General features: G+C 43.3%; 2 protein-coding genes across 7 annotated transcripts; one reads left to right on the top strand and one right to left on the bottom strand.

Annotated features, from left to right (window-relative positions):
* Positions 1–796: 796 nt before the first annotated feature.
* On the top strand, positions 797–2902 carry Mol (dual oxidase maturation factor 1 mol). Of its 3 annotated transcripts, none has more exons than XM_078188410.1 (8): positions 797–915; positions 1008–1266; positions 1381–1438; positions 1521–1655; positions 1739–1958; positions 2118–2329; positions 2405–2600; positions 2679–2902. In XM_078188410.1, the coding sequence occupies exons 2-8, from the start codon at positions 1102–1104 to the stop codon at positions 2848–2850; spliced, it is 1158 nt and encodes a 385-aa protein (XP_078044536.1). In that variant the 5' UTR covers positions 797–915; positions 1008–1101; the 3' UTR covers positions 2851–2902. The 3 variants fall into 3 exon arrangements, with proteins under 3 accessions (XP_078044536.1, XP_078044534.1, XP_078044535.1); XM_078188408.1 differs by having other exon boundaries at positions 1008–1258; positions 1337–1438; XM_078188409.1 differs by having other exon boundaries at positions 797–817; positions 1008–1258; positions 1337–1438.
* A 144-nt stretch (positions 2903–3046) lies between these two features.
* Positions 3047–16980, bottom strand: Duox (dual oxidase). 4 transcript variants are annotated; one of them, XM_078188399.1, is made up of 21 exons: positions 16222–16462; positions 15863–16151; positions 13366–13446; positions 12257–12418; positions 10276–10463; positions 9558–9762; positions 9324–9490; positions 8707–8943; positions 8186–8631; positions 7924–8125; positions 7526–7852; positions 6737–6961; positions 6413–6631; positions 6083–6286; positions 5695–6007; positions 5118–5492; positions 4810–5027; positions 4040–4501; positions 3640–3795; positions 3429–3557; positions 3047–3352 (listed from the first exon to the last, which is right to left on the bottom strand). In XM_078188399.1, exons 4-21 carry the CDS (start codon positions 12396–12398, stop codon positions 3224–3226), a joined length of 4344 nt encoding a protein of 1447 aa, XP_078044525.1. In that variant the 5' UTR covers positions 12399–12418; positions 13366–13446; positions 15863–16151; positions 16222–16462; the 3' UTR covers positions 3047–3223. The 4 variants fall into 4 exon arrangements, with proteins under 4 accessions (XP_078044525.1, XP_078044526.1, XP_078044529.1 ...); XM_078188400.1 differs by lacking the exons at positions 15863–16151; positions 16222–16462 and adding an exon at positions 16561–16980; XM_078188403.1 differs by lacking the exons at positions 15863–16151; positions 16222–16462 and adding an exon at positions 13979–13987.
* Positions 16981–17041: the final 61 nt, after the last annotated feature.

The following is a 17041-nucleotide window of genomic DNA, read 5'->3' on the forward strand; positions in this document are numbered from 1 at the left end:
TATCTTGATGTACAACAAGCATGTTGCTCCTTAAAAAATTTGGAAACGAAACTGTACTTATTGTAAACCGTAGTGGATACAGTATGCTAAAAATTTACTCAACGAATAGCAAAATAATTGGTGCAATGTGTATACCACATCTAGCATTGTTCACGAACTTAATATGAAATACCGAGATTCTTGTGAATAAAATTCTACTTGCTGGAAGATTGCCTTACGATTGCAAAAGAACAACTCCCTGAAGATCTCATCAATACCGTATTCTTCGTCGCAGACATATTGATTTCTGATCCCAAAAGATTTTTGCATCAAGTAGTCACTGCAACAGGGTACATATTATTAGAATCGCCTGCAATTTAACGGATTCCTCGGGCATTTCGCAGTTCAGATTTATTTCGGTCTTACGCGCTTGCCGGTAAGAATTCCTGGGAACAATCGGCCTCGGGTCTACTGCCGGCGTTGAAGTCTCCGGCATGCCATCGGCGTGCCTAGCGATCCACGCTCGCGTGTCACCCGTCCGGTGTCGTCATCCGGGATCATCGATCGTCGGACCGCCGAAATAAAACAACCGGGCAACCCGTAAAAGCTGCAGGGGCTCGGGTTTTCCTGGCTCAGCTGATCGGTTCATCGTTTTGTCCCTGTTCTCCCAGCCCGAGTGACTCCTTCTGGCTGCAGCCCCACCTGTCTTTCTCTTTCGTTCTCCCCTCTAGATCCTCTAGATCCCCTCTACCAACGGCAGCTGGAAGTCACTTTCGAAGACCCGTTAACCTACTCGGAGACCTTAGTATCCGTTCTGACTTCCACGACGACGACGCAGGTGCGTGCTACCAACCGCTTTCGTTTCGCAACGATCGTCCTTGGACGCTGTTAGCTAAGCGTGGCGGTCTCTAAGCTACTTGTACTGCGATTTCTCCGGTTTGCTGCTCCTTTGCTCCAAAATTGTTAGATCGGTCGAGACTCGATTATTTTTGTACAATACGCCTTTTTCGTTCCATCGTGTAAAATAGTCGGGCAGAGTCCTCTGATGTGTAGCGGCTTGAAAGGAGAACCGGAACTGGCCGGTTCCTTCAGGGTCGCGACTCCAGAAATCGTTCGGCAACGATGAAGGGATGGTTTGACGCATTCCGTATCGACGGCGGGCCGACGTTGTACAGCTACAACAACAGGACACCCGTCACCGGCGATGTACCCCTTGTGATCGTGTTCGTGATCTTCGGCACGATCTTCACCGCGTTCCTAGTCATTTTCCCTGGGATTCGTAAGGAGGCTTGTATCCTAAGTTTTTAATTGATTGGAAAAATAGAACTTTAAATTTCGAATTGATTGGTTCGAATAGAACAGGGAACGATCGGCGATGAATGGTACCTGTTGCGTTTTCAGAGATTGAGTACGTTTCTCACGGTGACCTTGAGCCTCTTCGTCGGAGCCTCGATACAAGGTACGGTCCACTTTGCTTGCAATTAACCGAGTTTTCTTTTTCCTCCTCCGAAGCAACCGTTTGAACGAATCGCTTTTTTCAGTCGCACAGTATGGATCGTCCTGGCACACCAGCTCAGCGACAGTTGTCAGTACATACAGCGCTTATTCCGGACAAAAGACCACCGCCGAGATCGGCGGCTACATTGGTTTGATGCACATCAATATTACTTACCGGCGTGAGTCAATAGAAATGACGACATACACGAGTTGCACGAATTGTTTTCTAATGATTGTTTATGCTAACCCGGAACTCTTGTAGTACTGCCAAGTAACGAACACCCGATGGATGATGTGGAATACAATGAGAGATTCTGGTGGAGGAGTACTGGAGAAATGACTAGCGCTTTCAAGCAAGCATTAAATCAGGGTGCTCCGTTTCCCATAGTTTCTTTGGCTGAATACTTTAGCCTTCATCAGGAAGGATTCTCATGGGGAAGCAAGTACCGCCAGGCTGGTTACTATGCTTCTCTTATGCTTTGGTAACTATAACTTTATTATCTTCGAAACCAATATGCGTGTATTCTTCAAATGCTTCTTAGGAAATCACTGTCTTATAAAAATTGTAACCACGAAAATGTTTCTATTGTTGACTAAACAGTTCTAGTGGTTTGTGTTAATCTTTAAGCAACGCTTTTCAGGGCATCCTTTGCCTCTTGGACTCTGATGAACCTGTTACTGGTGGTAGTGCCACGGTACGGGGCTTATGGTATGATTTCCACAGGCATTTGCATGCTGCTGACCAATTTAATATATTGGGCATTGTTGCCATGCGAGCCGCTAATAGCTCATGTGGATGGTTCTATTTTGGCTTTTAATTTAGGATGGAACTATTGGCTGGTTCTGCTATCTGGTAGGTCTTTTGTGTTAGTCTATAGTCCTAAGTGTTATTCCAAAGACGAGGATACAAGAATGGTTCTTGTCGCAGGTATTGGATGCTTATTCGTTGGAGCAGTGATCACTGCGATAGATATGATATTTCCTCATCAATTTTCCACTATATTAGAGGTCGACTACGATACACCATACGATAGACATGTGATTATAGAAGAGAGTTTCGATACTCGTAACATCAGAAGACGGTTACCTAAGATTGAGGATTCGTTCGGCGATCGAATAATAAGGTGTTCTATTTAATTAATCGGTATGGAATTCGGTTCTCAATGAATTAGCTAGTCTTTCTTTCCTTTTAATCCTTTCAGTCAATTGTCGTCGAAGCTGCAGAGCAGACACGACGCCAAAGAAGACACTCAGGGCGTAATAAACCGGGGTTACACCTCGCACGAGTCTTCGGACTTTCAACACGAAGACACGACCAAGAACAATTGGTCGTATCCGTTCCCGTCGTCTTCGCGGAGAACAATTAACGGCTGACTTCTGTTAATTATACTTTTGGACATTCCATAAATAAAGGATTTTGTTTTCACTCCACTTGTCATCTGTGTCCTCCCAAGATGTTCAATAACAATGCACAATGTCTGTGCAGTATTATTGAGCATGTAGGATCCACTTCAGTTACGGAACTCCTGAGGAAGACAAGGAAGTATATCTTAACGATGTGTGAGACATGATTGAGAACATAAAGAAAAACTTGTTCATCTGTTTTTTTAACATAAATAAGAAATGTAATACTCAGTATAAATAAACGATGCACATGAGCATCGCGCATAAATATATACATAAAGTAGTGTCCCATGAGATTCACGATAGAGTCCATCGCTCCTCTCCTCCTGTTCTCACGACAAGACTAGCCGAAGTTCTCGAAATGATGGATGAAGTAGGGCAGGCGGCGTCCTTTGTTCACCTCATCGCAGGAGGACATCACACTTTTTGTAAGGGGGCGTGGTCCACAACTAAATACTCCTATTTTGCTGACCTGGAACATCATCAAGTTACTTTCGAATATGTTGATAAGAATTAAAGATTTGTATTCAATTTTCGGCGAAACTTACGTAACTGTGCTTCTTTTGAACAAACTTCAAGAATGAGGTCATGTCGGGTCGACCAAAATGATTTATCGCCTTTAGACCGGTGAAAATACTCTTCTTAGATAGTCTCTGGAAGTGATTCTCGCAAATGTACTGAAAAAGTATTTTGTTGTTGTTGTTATTTCACTGTTGCAAAGAGGAAACGTAAAGTTTAAGAAAGAGGAAAATATCTTACCAACATAGTAGTACGCAAATCGAATTTGTGGAAGAATTGCGTAATAAATATATGAATTTCTAAGACATCGGTGACGTCCTTTCGTTCGACATCCCTGAGGACATCAATGAACCACTCAAAATGCTTGTGCGAAGGACATATCCACAGAAAATAGACCTATGAAGATAAAATCAGTGTTATTTATTTTAATACTTGTCTGATCATCAGCGTAATCTATTTGTTTAGCAAGGGCGTGTATACCACTTATCTGGTAAATGACTGACTAAATTTTTTTTGGTGGATCTTTTATGTGCTTTTTAGCAAACATTTTGAGGATTTAAATGGAAAAATAATTGTTTGCATATTTCTTAGAAAATCAAAGGTCAATCATTTCTTAGAAAAACAAAGGAAAATCAATTACCTTTTTACAAGCTACTCCTGAATACCTATTGGTCGAAGTTCCAAAAACGAGGTCATTGAGCATAGAGGCGTATGGTGTGACACCAATTCCACCGCCAACCATCACAGCGACCTCGAATTTGTACCAGTCTTGGTTCCCGCCTCCGAATGGACCCTCTATCCTTATCTTTGGGTGTTCATCCTCGGGATTGTAATTGCAGGGATCGAAGTAGTTCCTCAGTTTCCAGGTCCAGGGACCTTGGGCCTTGATGTGACAGGATAGAAAGTTCTCGTGCGGCGCCGAGGTCAAGGTGAACGAGTGGAATTCGTTCGACCGGAAGGCAGTGCATGAGAGCCGGATCCATTGGCCAGACAAGTACTTTAAATTCGGCGGCCTGTAGAACTTGATTTTTATCACGTCCGACGGCAGTAATTCCGTCTCGATAATGTCCAGCGCCATATACTTCGTCCGAAGGCTGACCACCTGGAATTATAACAATAAAGTGTTAACTGAAAGTCACAAAAAATTTGTGATAAATACTTTTGTACACGAACCAACGATTGTACCATGTTCAAAGTTCAATTGAAATCTACACTTAAGGGATAATAGTTTACGACTTTGCTTGATTTACCTGCACAAAAAGCTATAGAAAAACTTGAACTCAATTACTCATTGAAATTGTACATGGTAATTTAATGAGAATATTATCTGTTTCTAAATTTATCAACGAAAACGATGTATAACAATAGCAGTCTAAATACAGATGTCGATTCACAGATAAGGTAGTCTACCTTATCGAGTGCGTAGATTATCGCTGGACCAACAAAGAAAATCCAGAATCGAGGGGAGCCGGTCAACCGAGCCAAACCATGAATCAGACACAGTGCGTACAACACTACATAGAGGCTATGAGTCGACCAAAAGAACTTGTAGGCTTTCTGACGGATAGTCGGATGAGCGAATACAAAGATTATCGTCATCACGACAAACAATAGGATTCCAGTTAAGCCTGTAAATATTAATGATTTATTCATTTGTCGTTATGGTAGTTAAGTAGGTTTTTTAGAAGTTAAAATTTTAATGTTGGCTGAATGATTACCTGTTACAGTTCTGAAAAGCCAAAAAGAGATGGTCAAACGAGCATCACTGGGAAAGCTGAGCTCACTGGTCAAACAACGGAGGTGTGCCAACGGTTGGGTAGAGACATGGTAGAAGTTAACCATATGGCCCACAGTGTGAAGGACAGAGAAAAACAAAGCAGTGCAAGCGGCTATTTTGTGGAACTGTATGTGAGAGTCCAACGGAATGTATTGCTGAATTGAAAACTCCTTCAATTTTGTCAGAAGGTTGCGGGACATAGTTAATAGTAATAAACTGTAGCAGAAGGACAACGCTGCAGCCGATCCTCTGGTGATAGCAATGCCTACTCCCATTATGTGTCTCAAATCTGTGTGCTCCGCCATGAAAGAGTAATCTGAAATAAGCGAAAACAATTGAGTTAGTAAAGGTCGAAATTTGTCTATAGAGGTGGAAACTTACAGATGTTGAAAGTGCATAATCTGTTCCCTCATTCTTAATGCTCCTTTGAAGGACGTTAAGAGAGGTCTGCAAGTTTCCTTGCGTAACGAAACTTTCGAAATACTGTAACCATGTAACCATGCGCAGCAGATACTAACATATAAATCTCTCGACGAACAGGGCGATCGTTGTAACGTAGAAAACGAACAGATAGAATATGTTCTGCCGGTTCTCCTCGAGAAATGTCGACACGGCGTCCCACTGTTTCCTTGCCCAGCTTTTCGAGTCCTCCGGCGGAAGTTGATCAATATGGAAACTAGTCATTCGTGCGACGTTCGTCGAGGTATCCAGGAAGTTCTGTTTCGCGCCCTTGCAATCAAGCCCGATCGCCACGAAATCGCCTTTATACTCTTTCATCATGAGCTTGAAATCATTGTATGTTAGGTATTCCTTCCGTTCGAGTCCGGCGTCCTAGAAACAGAGTCATTTTCAAGTAATCCAACACATTTTAACAATACAAATAAAAAATATTAATCGTGAAATTACTTGAAACATTCCGTCTATCAGTTCTGTAACGTGGTCGTCGGACAAGCTGGTGGTCCGTGCGATTTCCACCAATGATCTTAACATCTCGGATAATTCCTCTTTGTCGATCACTCCATTGCTGTCTTTGTCACACATGTCGAAAATGATCCTTAGTTTGTCCTCCGTTTTCCCTCGCGAGAACAAGAGAACCGTATCTAAAAATTCCTGCAAAATGTTTTTTGTAATTAAATTGAATTATACCAGAAATATGGTCACGCAATGAAGCTAAGTAGCATCATTTAATTATAGGTAACGTATTCTTATCGTTTAGTAAATTGCTTATGAAAGTACTTGGAAGGAAATGCGACCGTCCCTGTCCTTATCTACAATGTTAAACATCTTTTTCACGAAGACAGCATCCGCCCGCATACCAAGCGCGCTGGCAAACTCGCTTTTAGAAAGCGAGGTCCTCATCACAGTGACAACTTCCCCGCTGTCGCTATCTTCGGAGCGCCGTCGCCTTTCACCAGGTCGCAGACCAAAGGTGAGTGCGTAAGCTTCTCTAAAAAACTGCAATTGGAGTTTTCCCGTTAATCTCGTGATAAGGAGAGACAGGCAATAAAAGCGACATCCCAAAAAGGGTAAACCCGCGATCCGGTTATAGGGAAAATCGACCTGCTCGAGTTTCTTCTGACGACGCTCCTTCGTTTCCGCTTTCGCAAGCATAATGTCCCGGCCAACCTGGGACAGCGTGAAATGCTTCTTATGGGACGCCAGGAATGCTTCCAGTTTCGCAATGAACTTTCTACGCGAGGCCAGAGAATCCAGTTCAAGGACAAGGTCGTAGTCTCGCGGTATACGGAGGAGCACCAACGCCTTGCGATGACCATTCCCATTTTCCTAAAAGGGAAGTCATTGTTCTCAGTCAGACACCGAGACGTTTCATGATAATTCATATTTGGTAGACGAAGCTTTACATTTTATGAGGGAGAGTAGTCAAATGGATAATTATCTCGACTGAATCGCCGTAAACATCGAAAAAGAAAAATAGTACTAGTTGATTATACTAATGCTTTAGGATCTGGTTCAACTTTATCTTGGAAAACAGATAAAGTATTCTTAGTGGAATGAATAGATATTTAGTTAGGTATTTCGTTCAAATTGGACTATTCTATACCATATATCTATCGGATATGTATCTTTGCTAACAATTTTTGTACGAAATGACATGACAGTTTATAATTGTTCTACGCAAGGGAAGTGTTTCGAAACTGTTCATGAAAGCGTAAAATTATCAAAGATTTCGCTCGCAGAAAGAATTTTTGAGCGGATGAACAAATTTTCACCGCGCGAACAGAGAGTTTGCGTAAGCTACGGTTCTCGCGCGATTCCGCTCGAGGTGTTTCCTCAGTGGATTCGAGGATTTCATAAAACAGTAGAAACGGAGCCAGTTGCCGCAATCACCTGAGACTCCTCCATGGTTACGGTGTTTACATCGCAGAAATCGAACGTGCGCAATTTCTCCCCTTTTCGATCGACGATATGAAGAGCTGCTTCCGGACCGAATTTCACCTTGACCAGCCTACGATGGTTCGCGTGCAGCCACTCGCGCACGATCATCTTGTCGACGCAGATCTTACCATCGTTTCGTTTCTGAATCGCCTCCTGGAGGATCTTCAACCGCCTACGACGGCGATTTTGCAATTTCACCAGGCCGTAACCGGCACCGGCGCACAAAATCGGCACGAATCCGAGGAATACGCAAGCATATATGTATACCAACTCGCTTCCCTGGAAAACAACGGCACGTTTCAATTGCTAATAGAATAGATCAACTTTCTGAATCTTCGCCTTTTATTCACCTCAAAGTAATCGTATCGCTGCAACGGAACACACGGTTCCAGTATTGTGGAATTTAACTGATAAGGCTGGGGACAAGGATCTCCCTCCTCCCAGACGAACAGGTTCTTCTGCACAGCTTCCGGTTGGATTCCAGTGGCGTTGACGATCACGTCCCATATGGTAACGCGGCGAATGTCCTCGATTTCGCTCTTGGTGAAAATTCTGAAGAACACCATTGTTTCAAAATACGTTCCCCCAATTGAGAATCACTGAACAGCTTACCCATTCTCCTCGTTCTCGAACCAGAATCTATCTGAATCCCTCAAACGTAGGAACTGTTCCTTGATGACTGCGGAGAACAGTTCTCCAGGACCAGATCTGGACTCTAACATTCCACCGACGTACACGTCGACGTTGTTTAAATTATTCGAGTGGATCTCGACTAATGTACGCAACAAGGAGGGATTCTTGTTGAACAATTCAGGATTGATCTCGTTCCAAGTTTTCCGTGGAGTAAGTTTGAAGTGGGCTCTGGCGGTATTGTAATCCGGGAGTCCGTTATCCCGCCCACGCATGATATTCAGCGCACCTAAGTCTCTTCTGGAAAATTCCATCGGGCCGAAGAGATTGTTCCTGATGTCGGTACCTAGAAGGTTGTCCTCTTTTTCAGCTATTTGCGAAGCCAGCCCCATTATCAGCTCCTCGATTGTGCTGTTCGTTAATACTTCCTGTAATAGAATGATCAATCATTTCAAGCATCGTATTTCAGGATAAAAGATCTTCCAAAGAATAATTACACCCACGTTTGAGTCCCACCAAGTGGAGCATAATCTTATGGCGGGCTGGTCAGTGTTGGTTCTCCTGAACTCGCAGTTTTCATCGCGACGGTATATACCAGGTGGTATGAGAGTGTGTCCGTATCGAAAAGCAGCACTCTGGAATATGTGACTTATTCCAGGGTGAAGGTCAGACTTGTATCCCGAGTATCGCGGTAACTCCTCGTTTAGCATGATCGGCAAATACTCATACAGTATAATATTCTGTAACAGAAACAAATCTCTATAATTCGCAGAGGGTCATGTCCACGATTTCGTCAAATGTTATGCCTCATAATTCCACATTAATTTCTCAAACAGTATAAAATTAGTGTATCGAGTTACGGTTGCAGTGCACAGTTACATGATATAGAATTACGGTGACAGGGCTGAGGTGACAGAGAAGTTTCCTTGCCACGGCTGTTATGTCACTGTAATTAACTGTACATGGATTAACATAAGTATCTTCACTGCGTAACCGCGAGGAACCTTCAATGTTCCATTAATTACCGCAGTCTTTTCTTGATGAAGAATTTCAGTGGGACGAGCATTAATCAAATAATATGCCAGAAATATCAGAAGAAAAATAGTCGTTTGATTTTCACCTGAAGAGTTCCCACGACGATGCGTCGCGCCTTCTGGAACACGTCCTCGTCGCTCATCCTCGGGTGCTCCTTCTGTATCCTAGCCGCAATGACGTTATGCCATCGGTAAAACAAAATCCCGAGTGCCAGAAGAGGTGGATGCTGGTTCGTTCTCGGATCCCCAAGAACTGTACAATCTCTGGTTAAAATTAGGTTTGCGTAGAGCTCCGCGTTCCAAAAAGAAGGCAAACTCACGATAGAGACGTTCAGGACTCAGCATTCTCATCACATGGGGAACAGCATGATTGAATAACGGAGCGCGCATTGTGTTCCTTACGGGAAACTTTCTGGTCGGTTCCATCAGGAGGCTTCCGTTCTTGAAAGACCTCATGGTATTTGCCCACGCCTCGCTACTCGAGTAGATGAAGCTACCGTCGATCCAGCTCGTTACTTTGTTTATCTGGAACCTCACGTATTCAGAGCTACTTTTCGCGACTTATTTCCCAGATCGAAGTTTCATCGTTGAACGGTTTTCAATACGGTACAGCATGACAGCTAGATCGCGAAGAATAGAAATCGCGACGGTATTTATAGACAACGCAAATCCAATTAGAATCGCGAAATTAATTACAGGCGGGTTTCCATATTGGGAAACGTTCTCATTAAACTGGATGGATCCTGTTTTGCAACAGTATCATTACGTGGAAACAACACAGTTTATGGCGACAGCTTATGAAGCATTTAAATCATCCTTCGTGCTTTCCCGGTTTAACTTTGATCATTAACAATTAACGTTAGTCATACTATTGGTTGAAGGTCTTACAGATCAAATTGTCAATTTGTTAACCGCCAGAAAGACTAGGTGGGATTTTCAAGAAAAGGCTTTTTGCGGAGGACTGCTATTTTATCGACAACTACTCTCGAGATGTTTGCGAAATAAGTTAAACTGCTAGGATGGAAACCAAGGAATTACCTGCTCTCGAGGGCTGTTTGGGCTGTGTCCAGTCCGCCGATCATAATCCGCCCGGCGGAAGGGAATGTACTTGTTACCTTGGCACTCCTTGTCGAAAACCGGATCGCATTTGTCTACGTCAATGCGGTGATACTCTATAGGACAACCGCTTTCGCTGGCCATGATGATTTCCGACGTGACCAGCTGTCCTGAAATCATTTCCCCGCGATGAGCAACCGGTTCTCCAACGATCGATTTTTCCCGATCATTTCCTCAAGCCTACTACTACACGAGGAACCTCAGTCGAACGGAATTTAGGTGAGCGACCCAGTTTTTACTTTCCTTTTCGAGGACACACTTTCCTTGGCCACAAAAGGCTCCAAACTTCCCACGAGCTATCAGAAACCTGCGACTCGAGATCACGCCGTTTATGCACCGTTCGATGATCGCCTCGATCGTTTTCTCGAGGAGAAAGGATGCTACGGTTTCTGAGAGTTATGGCCTGACCCTTGTTCAATTCCTTTGTTCTCGTTAATTTATTAATGATGTATAATAGCTCATGAAAGTATTCTCACACCTTTTACAATAGCATAACTTTTTAGAAATTGGATCATATGAAGGTGATGAACTTTTTGAAGGTGTTAAAGGGAATCTTCATTGCTAGATAATGTTTAAAAATTTGTTCAATAATTTGTAAGTAGACGGAATAACAAAATAAATAAAATATTCTTGTCTTTTAACCTTTTATCTTTAAATTCTGTGCTCGGTTAAAAAAGGTAAAACTAATTGCAGTTTCTGGAAATGTTTTTTACGGATTGTACTCGATGTAGCGGAAAACTATGTGAATCATTGCAATGCATTTCTTGCGGGCATTAAATGAATTTGTATAATGATCATTGAATGTAGACTGCATAGCTTATGGTCTAATCGGAAAGTAATACAGTATGGTCTAATTAAGGTTTGCGCAACCACGCGATACGGATATTCGAATTGATTGCATGCAACTCATGCCAGGAGAGTAAATTGCACGATTATCTCATATTCGTGAATGACGAAGGTTTGTTTCCCGGTAAATCGGTATCCTATTAACTATACTTTACCATCGGAATGCGCAAAAGGGCGATTGCGAACAATGGTCTTCTATTTATAACTTTCACGTTTATACGCTGGTAATTATGCGAGAGGTCCACTTTCGAATTCGCCCCAAACGAGCCTGCGATAACCAACGATCATAACAATATCGCAAGTAGACTGTCAGTTTATGATTCAATATTTTCTTCATATTCTTCGTATCCTGTCTTGATGTCTAACGCATTAGGTTAAACTGAGACGGCGCTTTTAATAACAAATCACTTCGATTTCGAATGGAAGACTTTTAGATCAATTTGAAACAAAAAGTGCATGACTCAGATTATTTTCATAAGCAGCACATACGCGCAAAAGAACCTTTGACGACGACTATGATAAAGATGATGATGATGATGATGATGACGATGATGCATCGCGATTTCCCATTATCAGTTAGATACAGACGATTTAACGCGATGGACTCATTGATGGCAATCGGACGGCTGTTACAGGGGTTTTTCTCGACAAACGTTAGTGGTATTCGTAGCAAGAAGCGCGGATGAAAAATGCGTAAGTATAAAGTGAATTAATGACCGTCCGCGCGGGTATTACGATCATCGACTACGAATGTCTCGTTTTTCTGAAGTTCATTAATTCTTGCGTGGTATCCGTTAGCTGACCGCATTCGTCTTATTCCCGTTGATCAGATTCATTGCTTTTAACCTCAATATCAAAATTTCATTTCATTCCTATGCATTATGGCTTCCACAATGCGCAGCAGAATTATCCGAAGAAAATCAACGAAGAGTCTCTTCGACTTAGAAGTATATATTCGGTGAGGTTTCAAGACTGTTCGAACGATCCAATTGCAATCGGGAATTACCGCTTGCGTGCAATCTCCGTAAATCATGAGTAGATTGATTAACATGCTTACCGAAGAAAGCGAACAGCGCTGTCCTATTCTTGACCGATGGCAGGCCATCATCGCCTTGCATGAAAAGCTGGCTGAGCTTCCTCGGGGAAGGTCTGTCTTGACCAGCCAGCATGTAGACTCCATCGGAATACGCTGCCGGCATCTTTCGTATCAGCCTGCTGTCTACGAAGGTATAAGCTATGTCAGTATTATCACAACTTAATCTGTGGTCTCGGTGATAGATTGACTCGTACTTATCAGCTAACCATCTATTACCGCTTGATTTCTGCCGTTCGCAAATACAATTGATTTTATTTTTTGCGCATGTAACACGTCATTGTCACGTTGACAGTGAATATGTTAATTTCTTGCATAGATTAACACGTTTTTCAATTTCACAAACATTATTTCTAAACTCATCACTGTGTAGAAACTGCTTCAATTCTCTAATAAATAATTGATAATATTATTTATTAGTATTTCATTTCATTATTTAATATAGATTTGGAACTGCAACAATTTTTCTAAACCTGTAACGTTCAAATCTGCTTCAGTGCATGGTGACGTATTTGGTCAGATAATACGGAGAAGATTTCGCAAGCAGATTGCTTTTAATTATCTTTCTACAGAAGAGATTAATTATCTCTTCCTTAAAAGAATAAATGGTTATGGGGTGAACTTTATGACGGTTTTTTCACCTTGAATTTATAATTATTTAAAGTGGGCCTTAACACTGTCATCCATGTTACAAAAACCGGTGTTGGTACGACCGAATAATTTTCGTATCTAAAAGAACTGTAACACCTCTGCTATTATATCATAATGAGGGTCTACCAGATTCAGTTCACTAACTTCGTCCAACTTCTTTTGCTGGATGCAAAATTTGGTTCATTCAATTGAAACTATTCATGATTCAATGGCATAACTGCAGGATGTCTCTGAATAGTAGAATCGAAACGAAGCTACAGATTTCCCAAGGGCTACAAGATGTGAAGATAGATTTAGTATCTAACGAAAATGTTTATCAAAGTAGTGACTTTGAGTGAAAACCTGAATGTACATGAAAATCCGCAGTCCAGATTCGATTAAATGAATCGGAACGTACGTGATGTGCAGTTTGGAATACTTGCCGATCGATCCCCAATCCGGATGAGCCAGATTGTTGTACCATCCATCGTACCTCTGCTTGTCCGCATAGTTGTGAAGCACTCCTAGAAGAGGAGAAGAAAAAATATCCGCTGAGATCGGGAACGTCTCGTCAAGAAAGCGTAATTTCCATCGTAGGAATGCTAACAATCGATGCTCCTCGAAATAAAATTGAAAGTAAACGACGGCGACGACGACAGTGTTCAAGGATCGTCACCGTTCGCGGTCGTCAATTAAACAAAATCTTAAATCGACACACTCGCCGCGCTCGCGGAGTTGCTTGGATTAAGACATTTTACTTTACGAGTTACTTGATCGATCATCGTCGGACCGCCCGCCTCAAATTAATCATTTGACGATCAATCGGTCGTCATGTACCTCGGGCAACGTTAATCGTCCGCGGGAACTGGTATGCGCATAATTAATATGATCGCAGCTGAGATACCGAAACAGATCCGGCTATCGGCTTATAATTCGCGAGTGAGAACGGCAACGAATACAATAGGATATTAGCCTTGTATCACTGGAACAGTTTTATACTACATTGAACTTCAGTCATTCGATTTCTGAAGAAACCTCGGCGGAACTTGAACTTACTCGACAACACTAAACTCTAATGAAACCGGCAGACTTCGACCTATTGCAAAATTAATTGCGAAAGCCAGGAAATTTCTGCTGATTGAAAATCAACTGAAACAGAGTCTGCAATTAATTATGCGATTTTGAAGCCTTTTAGTGACGTTTGGGATCGGATACACAGACAAATAGAGAACAGAGGAACCCCATTTCACTTTCTCGGGGTCAAGCTTTCAGTAGAAAGTGATAAGGAATATGCTGTGTCGCGGGACACAGTCTTAAAATAGACTTTCTACTACACACGGTGTGCACGAGTACACCTCTACACCCATCCATCGTGTTTACCACTGTTCACTTCACTATACGCATGCTTGCATTGCAACATGAAGCTGGCGATAGTGTATAGATTACACGGACAAAAACCGATCTTCAAACACCCTACAGCCAAGCCTACTTTCAAATCAGCAGGCCATCCTCACCGGTAGGTTAGCTGAGTCTATCGCACAAACATCTACTCACACAACTGTACACGCACTGTAACACGAATCTACCAACAATGTAACACGCGAAATAGCATTCCTATTACTACGAGGTGTCGAGGACAACGCTATCCTGACGACGACTACCGCTTTTGATCAACCCTACACGAAACAGAGCACAAAGGAGTCTTGGATAGAGGATAGAAGTCGCGCAACACGATTTAATAGAAGTCTTATTTTCACTTTCGGTAGAAGTGTTCCTGGTCGCGTACAAACGAAGGGATGCTGAGAGAGTCGCCGATCTGTTAGAGGTCAGAAGATAAAATGCCTACCGGTCCCAGCAGGCAAGACACACCAAAACAGACAGGCAATAGCGCAGAGTCGCAGGTCTCGTCCTGGTGGCGGTCGTCGCGTCATATTAACGACACCAGCAGCTCTAACATCTCTCCTAGAACCGCGAATGTTTCCCCGGTTCTCAGAAGGGACTGCGAAAAGGCATGCTGCCCCGTGTACGACACAATACACAACGTTACGCGAGCAATATGCGAGTAACTAGGTGAGACTACGTAGGAACGTTCGGTATCCAGACCCGCGCGAGAGTGGTTTTCACCGCGATGAACACAGAGACACCGGTCTTCAGACACGGGATACGGAGACGGGAGGACGACACACGTGCGACGCGGCCGAAAGAAAAAGAATCGGGGCCCGTTCGCTCGGGGTATGCCGTGCCTCGTGTCCGCTCCAAGCTCAAGCAGGATTCCCCCCACTTGGGGAGCACGACGGGAACGGCGAGCGAGGGTACTCTCACAACGACGACAGCACTGTGTCTCAAACAGCGCAGACTGGCTGGACAAAACCCAAAATTCAAGTCGAAGGAGTAGTGGTAACAATTTTCCAATGCGCTTAAATGATTCTCTGGAGCTTGCCAATAGTGAACAAAAATAGCGATGCTTTTGTTTCACATGTCAATTTAGAAAATTAATTACATATCTACATTACATGTGATTCAATTGTTTTGTTATGTACAATACCTAGCCAACCTCTGGTAGCACTGTAAATATTTCTCCAAGATATGTAACAAACCCAGCCACACAGATCATTCTAATTTCAACTTTGTATTTGCCGACTACAGAGACATGAATTCGGCTTCAAAGTATGAAAAGACTGAAACGTTTTGTCCAGTTAGTCTGTATCACAGAGAACACCGAGAAGAGGTTTGGGCCAAGAGCTCAGCTCAACTCGGCTGGCTGTCTGTGTGTCGTAGCCGTTCTTGGCTACGCGGTGAAAGTCGCCGGCCTATTTGTTTCGTTACCGCGAACGCACGCTGCCTCTGCCCTCGCCCCACTGTTCACCATGCTCCGCGTGTACCTCAAGATCCCCACCGGGCCCCCTCTTGCACCGTTCCATGGTAGAAAGATGTACATACATCGCGACGCACCGACCGGCGACGTCACCGCAGGCGCAGGCCTAGTTTTCGAGTCCGCGGCACCGATTACCCAAGGCAAAACCTCTCTCGGTTCTCCGACCCGCGCGGGTTTCAAGGTCGACGCCGGACGTTGCCGACTCGTACACCTCGACCGAACATCCTGGTGATCCGGTTGATGAATCGGTACCGGTGACGCTCTCGCGTGCTCTCGCGACGCCTCGACCTGCGGAAGACCGCTTCGGAGAACATTCAGCTGATCCTCGACACGGATTGGAATGGAAGCAGTGACCTTGATCAGGGAGATTGGTTTATGTAGTGGAAGCGCGCAGTTCGGATAGGATGTTTTGTCGGTTGGGTACCTGGATACAGTGTAGTGGAGAGTGACACTGTGATTCTTGACTGGTTCAATGGATACTGGGTGACTCATAGATTCCTTAAAAAGTTAGTCTGTTTGAGCGTTAGAGCTTGAGCGTTATTCAGTCGATTTAGGATCCTAAAAGTACAGAGAAGGAGAAGTAGATAGAAGTCTCTGAAGAAAATAGATCGTTGAGGATTATGGATGATTGTTTGCGACCTTCAGTTAACCCTTGACTAATTTAGGTAGAGTCAGTGTGAATTACGTTTGTCTTTTTAAAACTGTGATTACCTAGAGGTCAGTAACAACTTTGGACAATATGTGCCAATGTGTAATTAATTACCGATGGTGGGGCACAGAGATTAATCCTTACAGATGCAACAATCTTCTTATAAAAAATTTAGATCCGCAGCATCGCTATCCAAAAGTTAACAGCATGGCAGTTTTATGACATGACTAGTGTTTTCTTCTGCCGCTAATGTCAGAACCAGTTTCCTATAAGAAAAAATTTAGCGTGATGTGATGCCCGACAGAGGAATTTAAAAAATTTGGCAGGGTCCGTGAACGGGACGTTGGGTAGAAACATTCTCCGCAAAGGCGTGCATTATGAGTCAACGTCGTTGGAGGAAGAGAGATAGTGAAGGAGTGACAGACCGTGGCTACCAGGCGATTTTTATCGCCCTTGGCACGAATCGGCAAAGGCGATTGCATTTCGAGAAGGAGATCACACTCGTGTATTCCTTATTAAAGGTATATTTCGCGTCTCTCTACTCAGCCGCTCTTCTTCGGCGTTCTCTTCGACTCGTCTCGCAAACTATGCGCAT

This window comes from Augochlora pura, chromosome 8 (genome assembly GCF_028453695.1).
Source record: "Augochlora pura isolate Apur16 chromosome 8, APUR_v2.2.1, whole genome shotgun sequence".
Lineage (NCBI taxonomy): Eukaryota > Metazoa > Arthropoda > Insecta > Hymenoptera > Halictidae > Augochlora > Augochlora pura.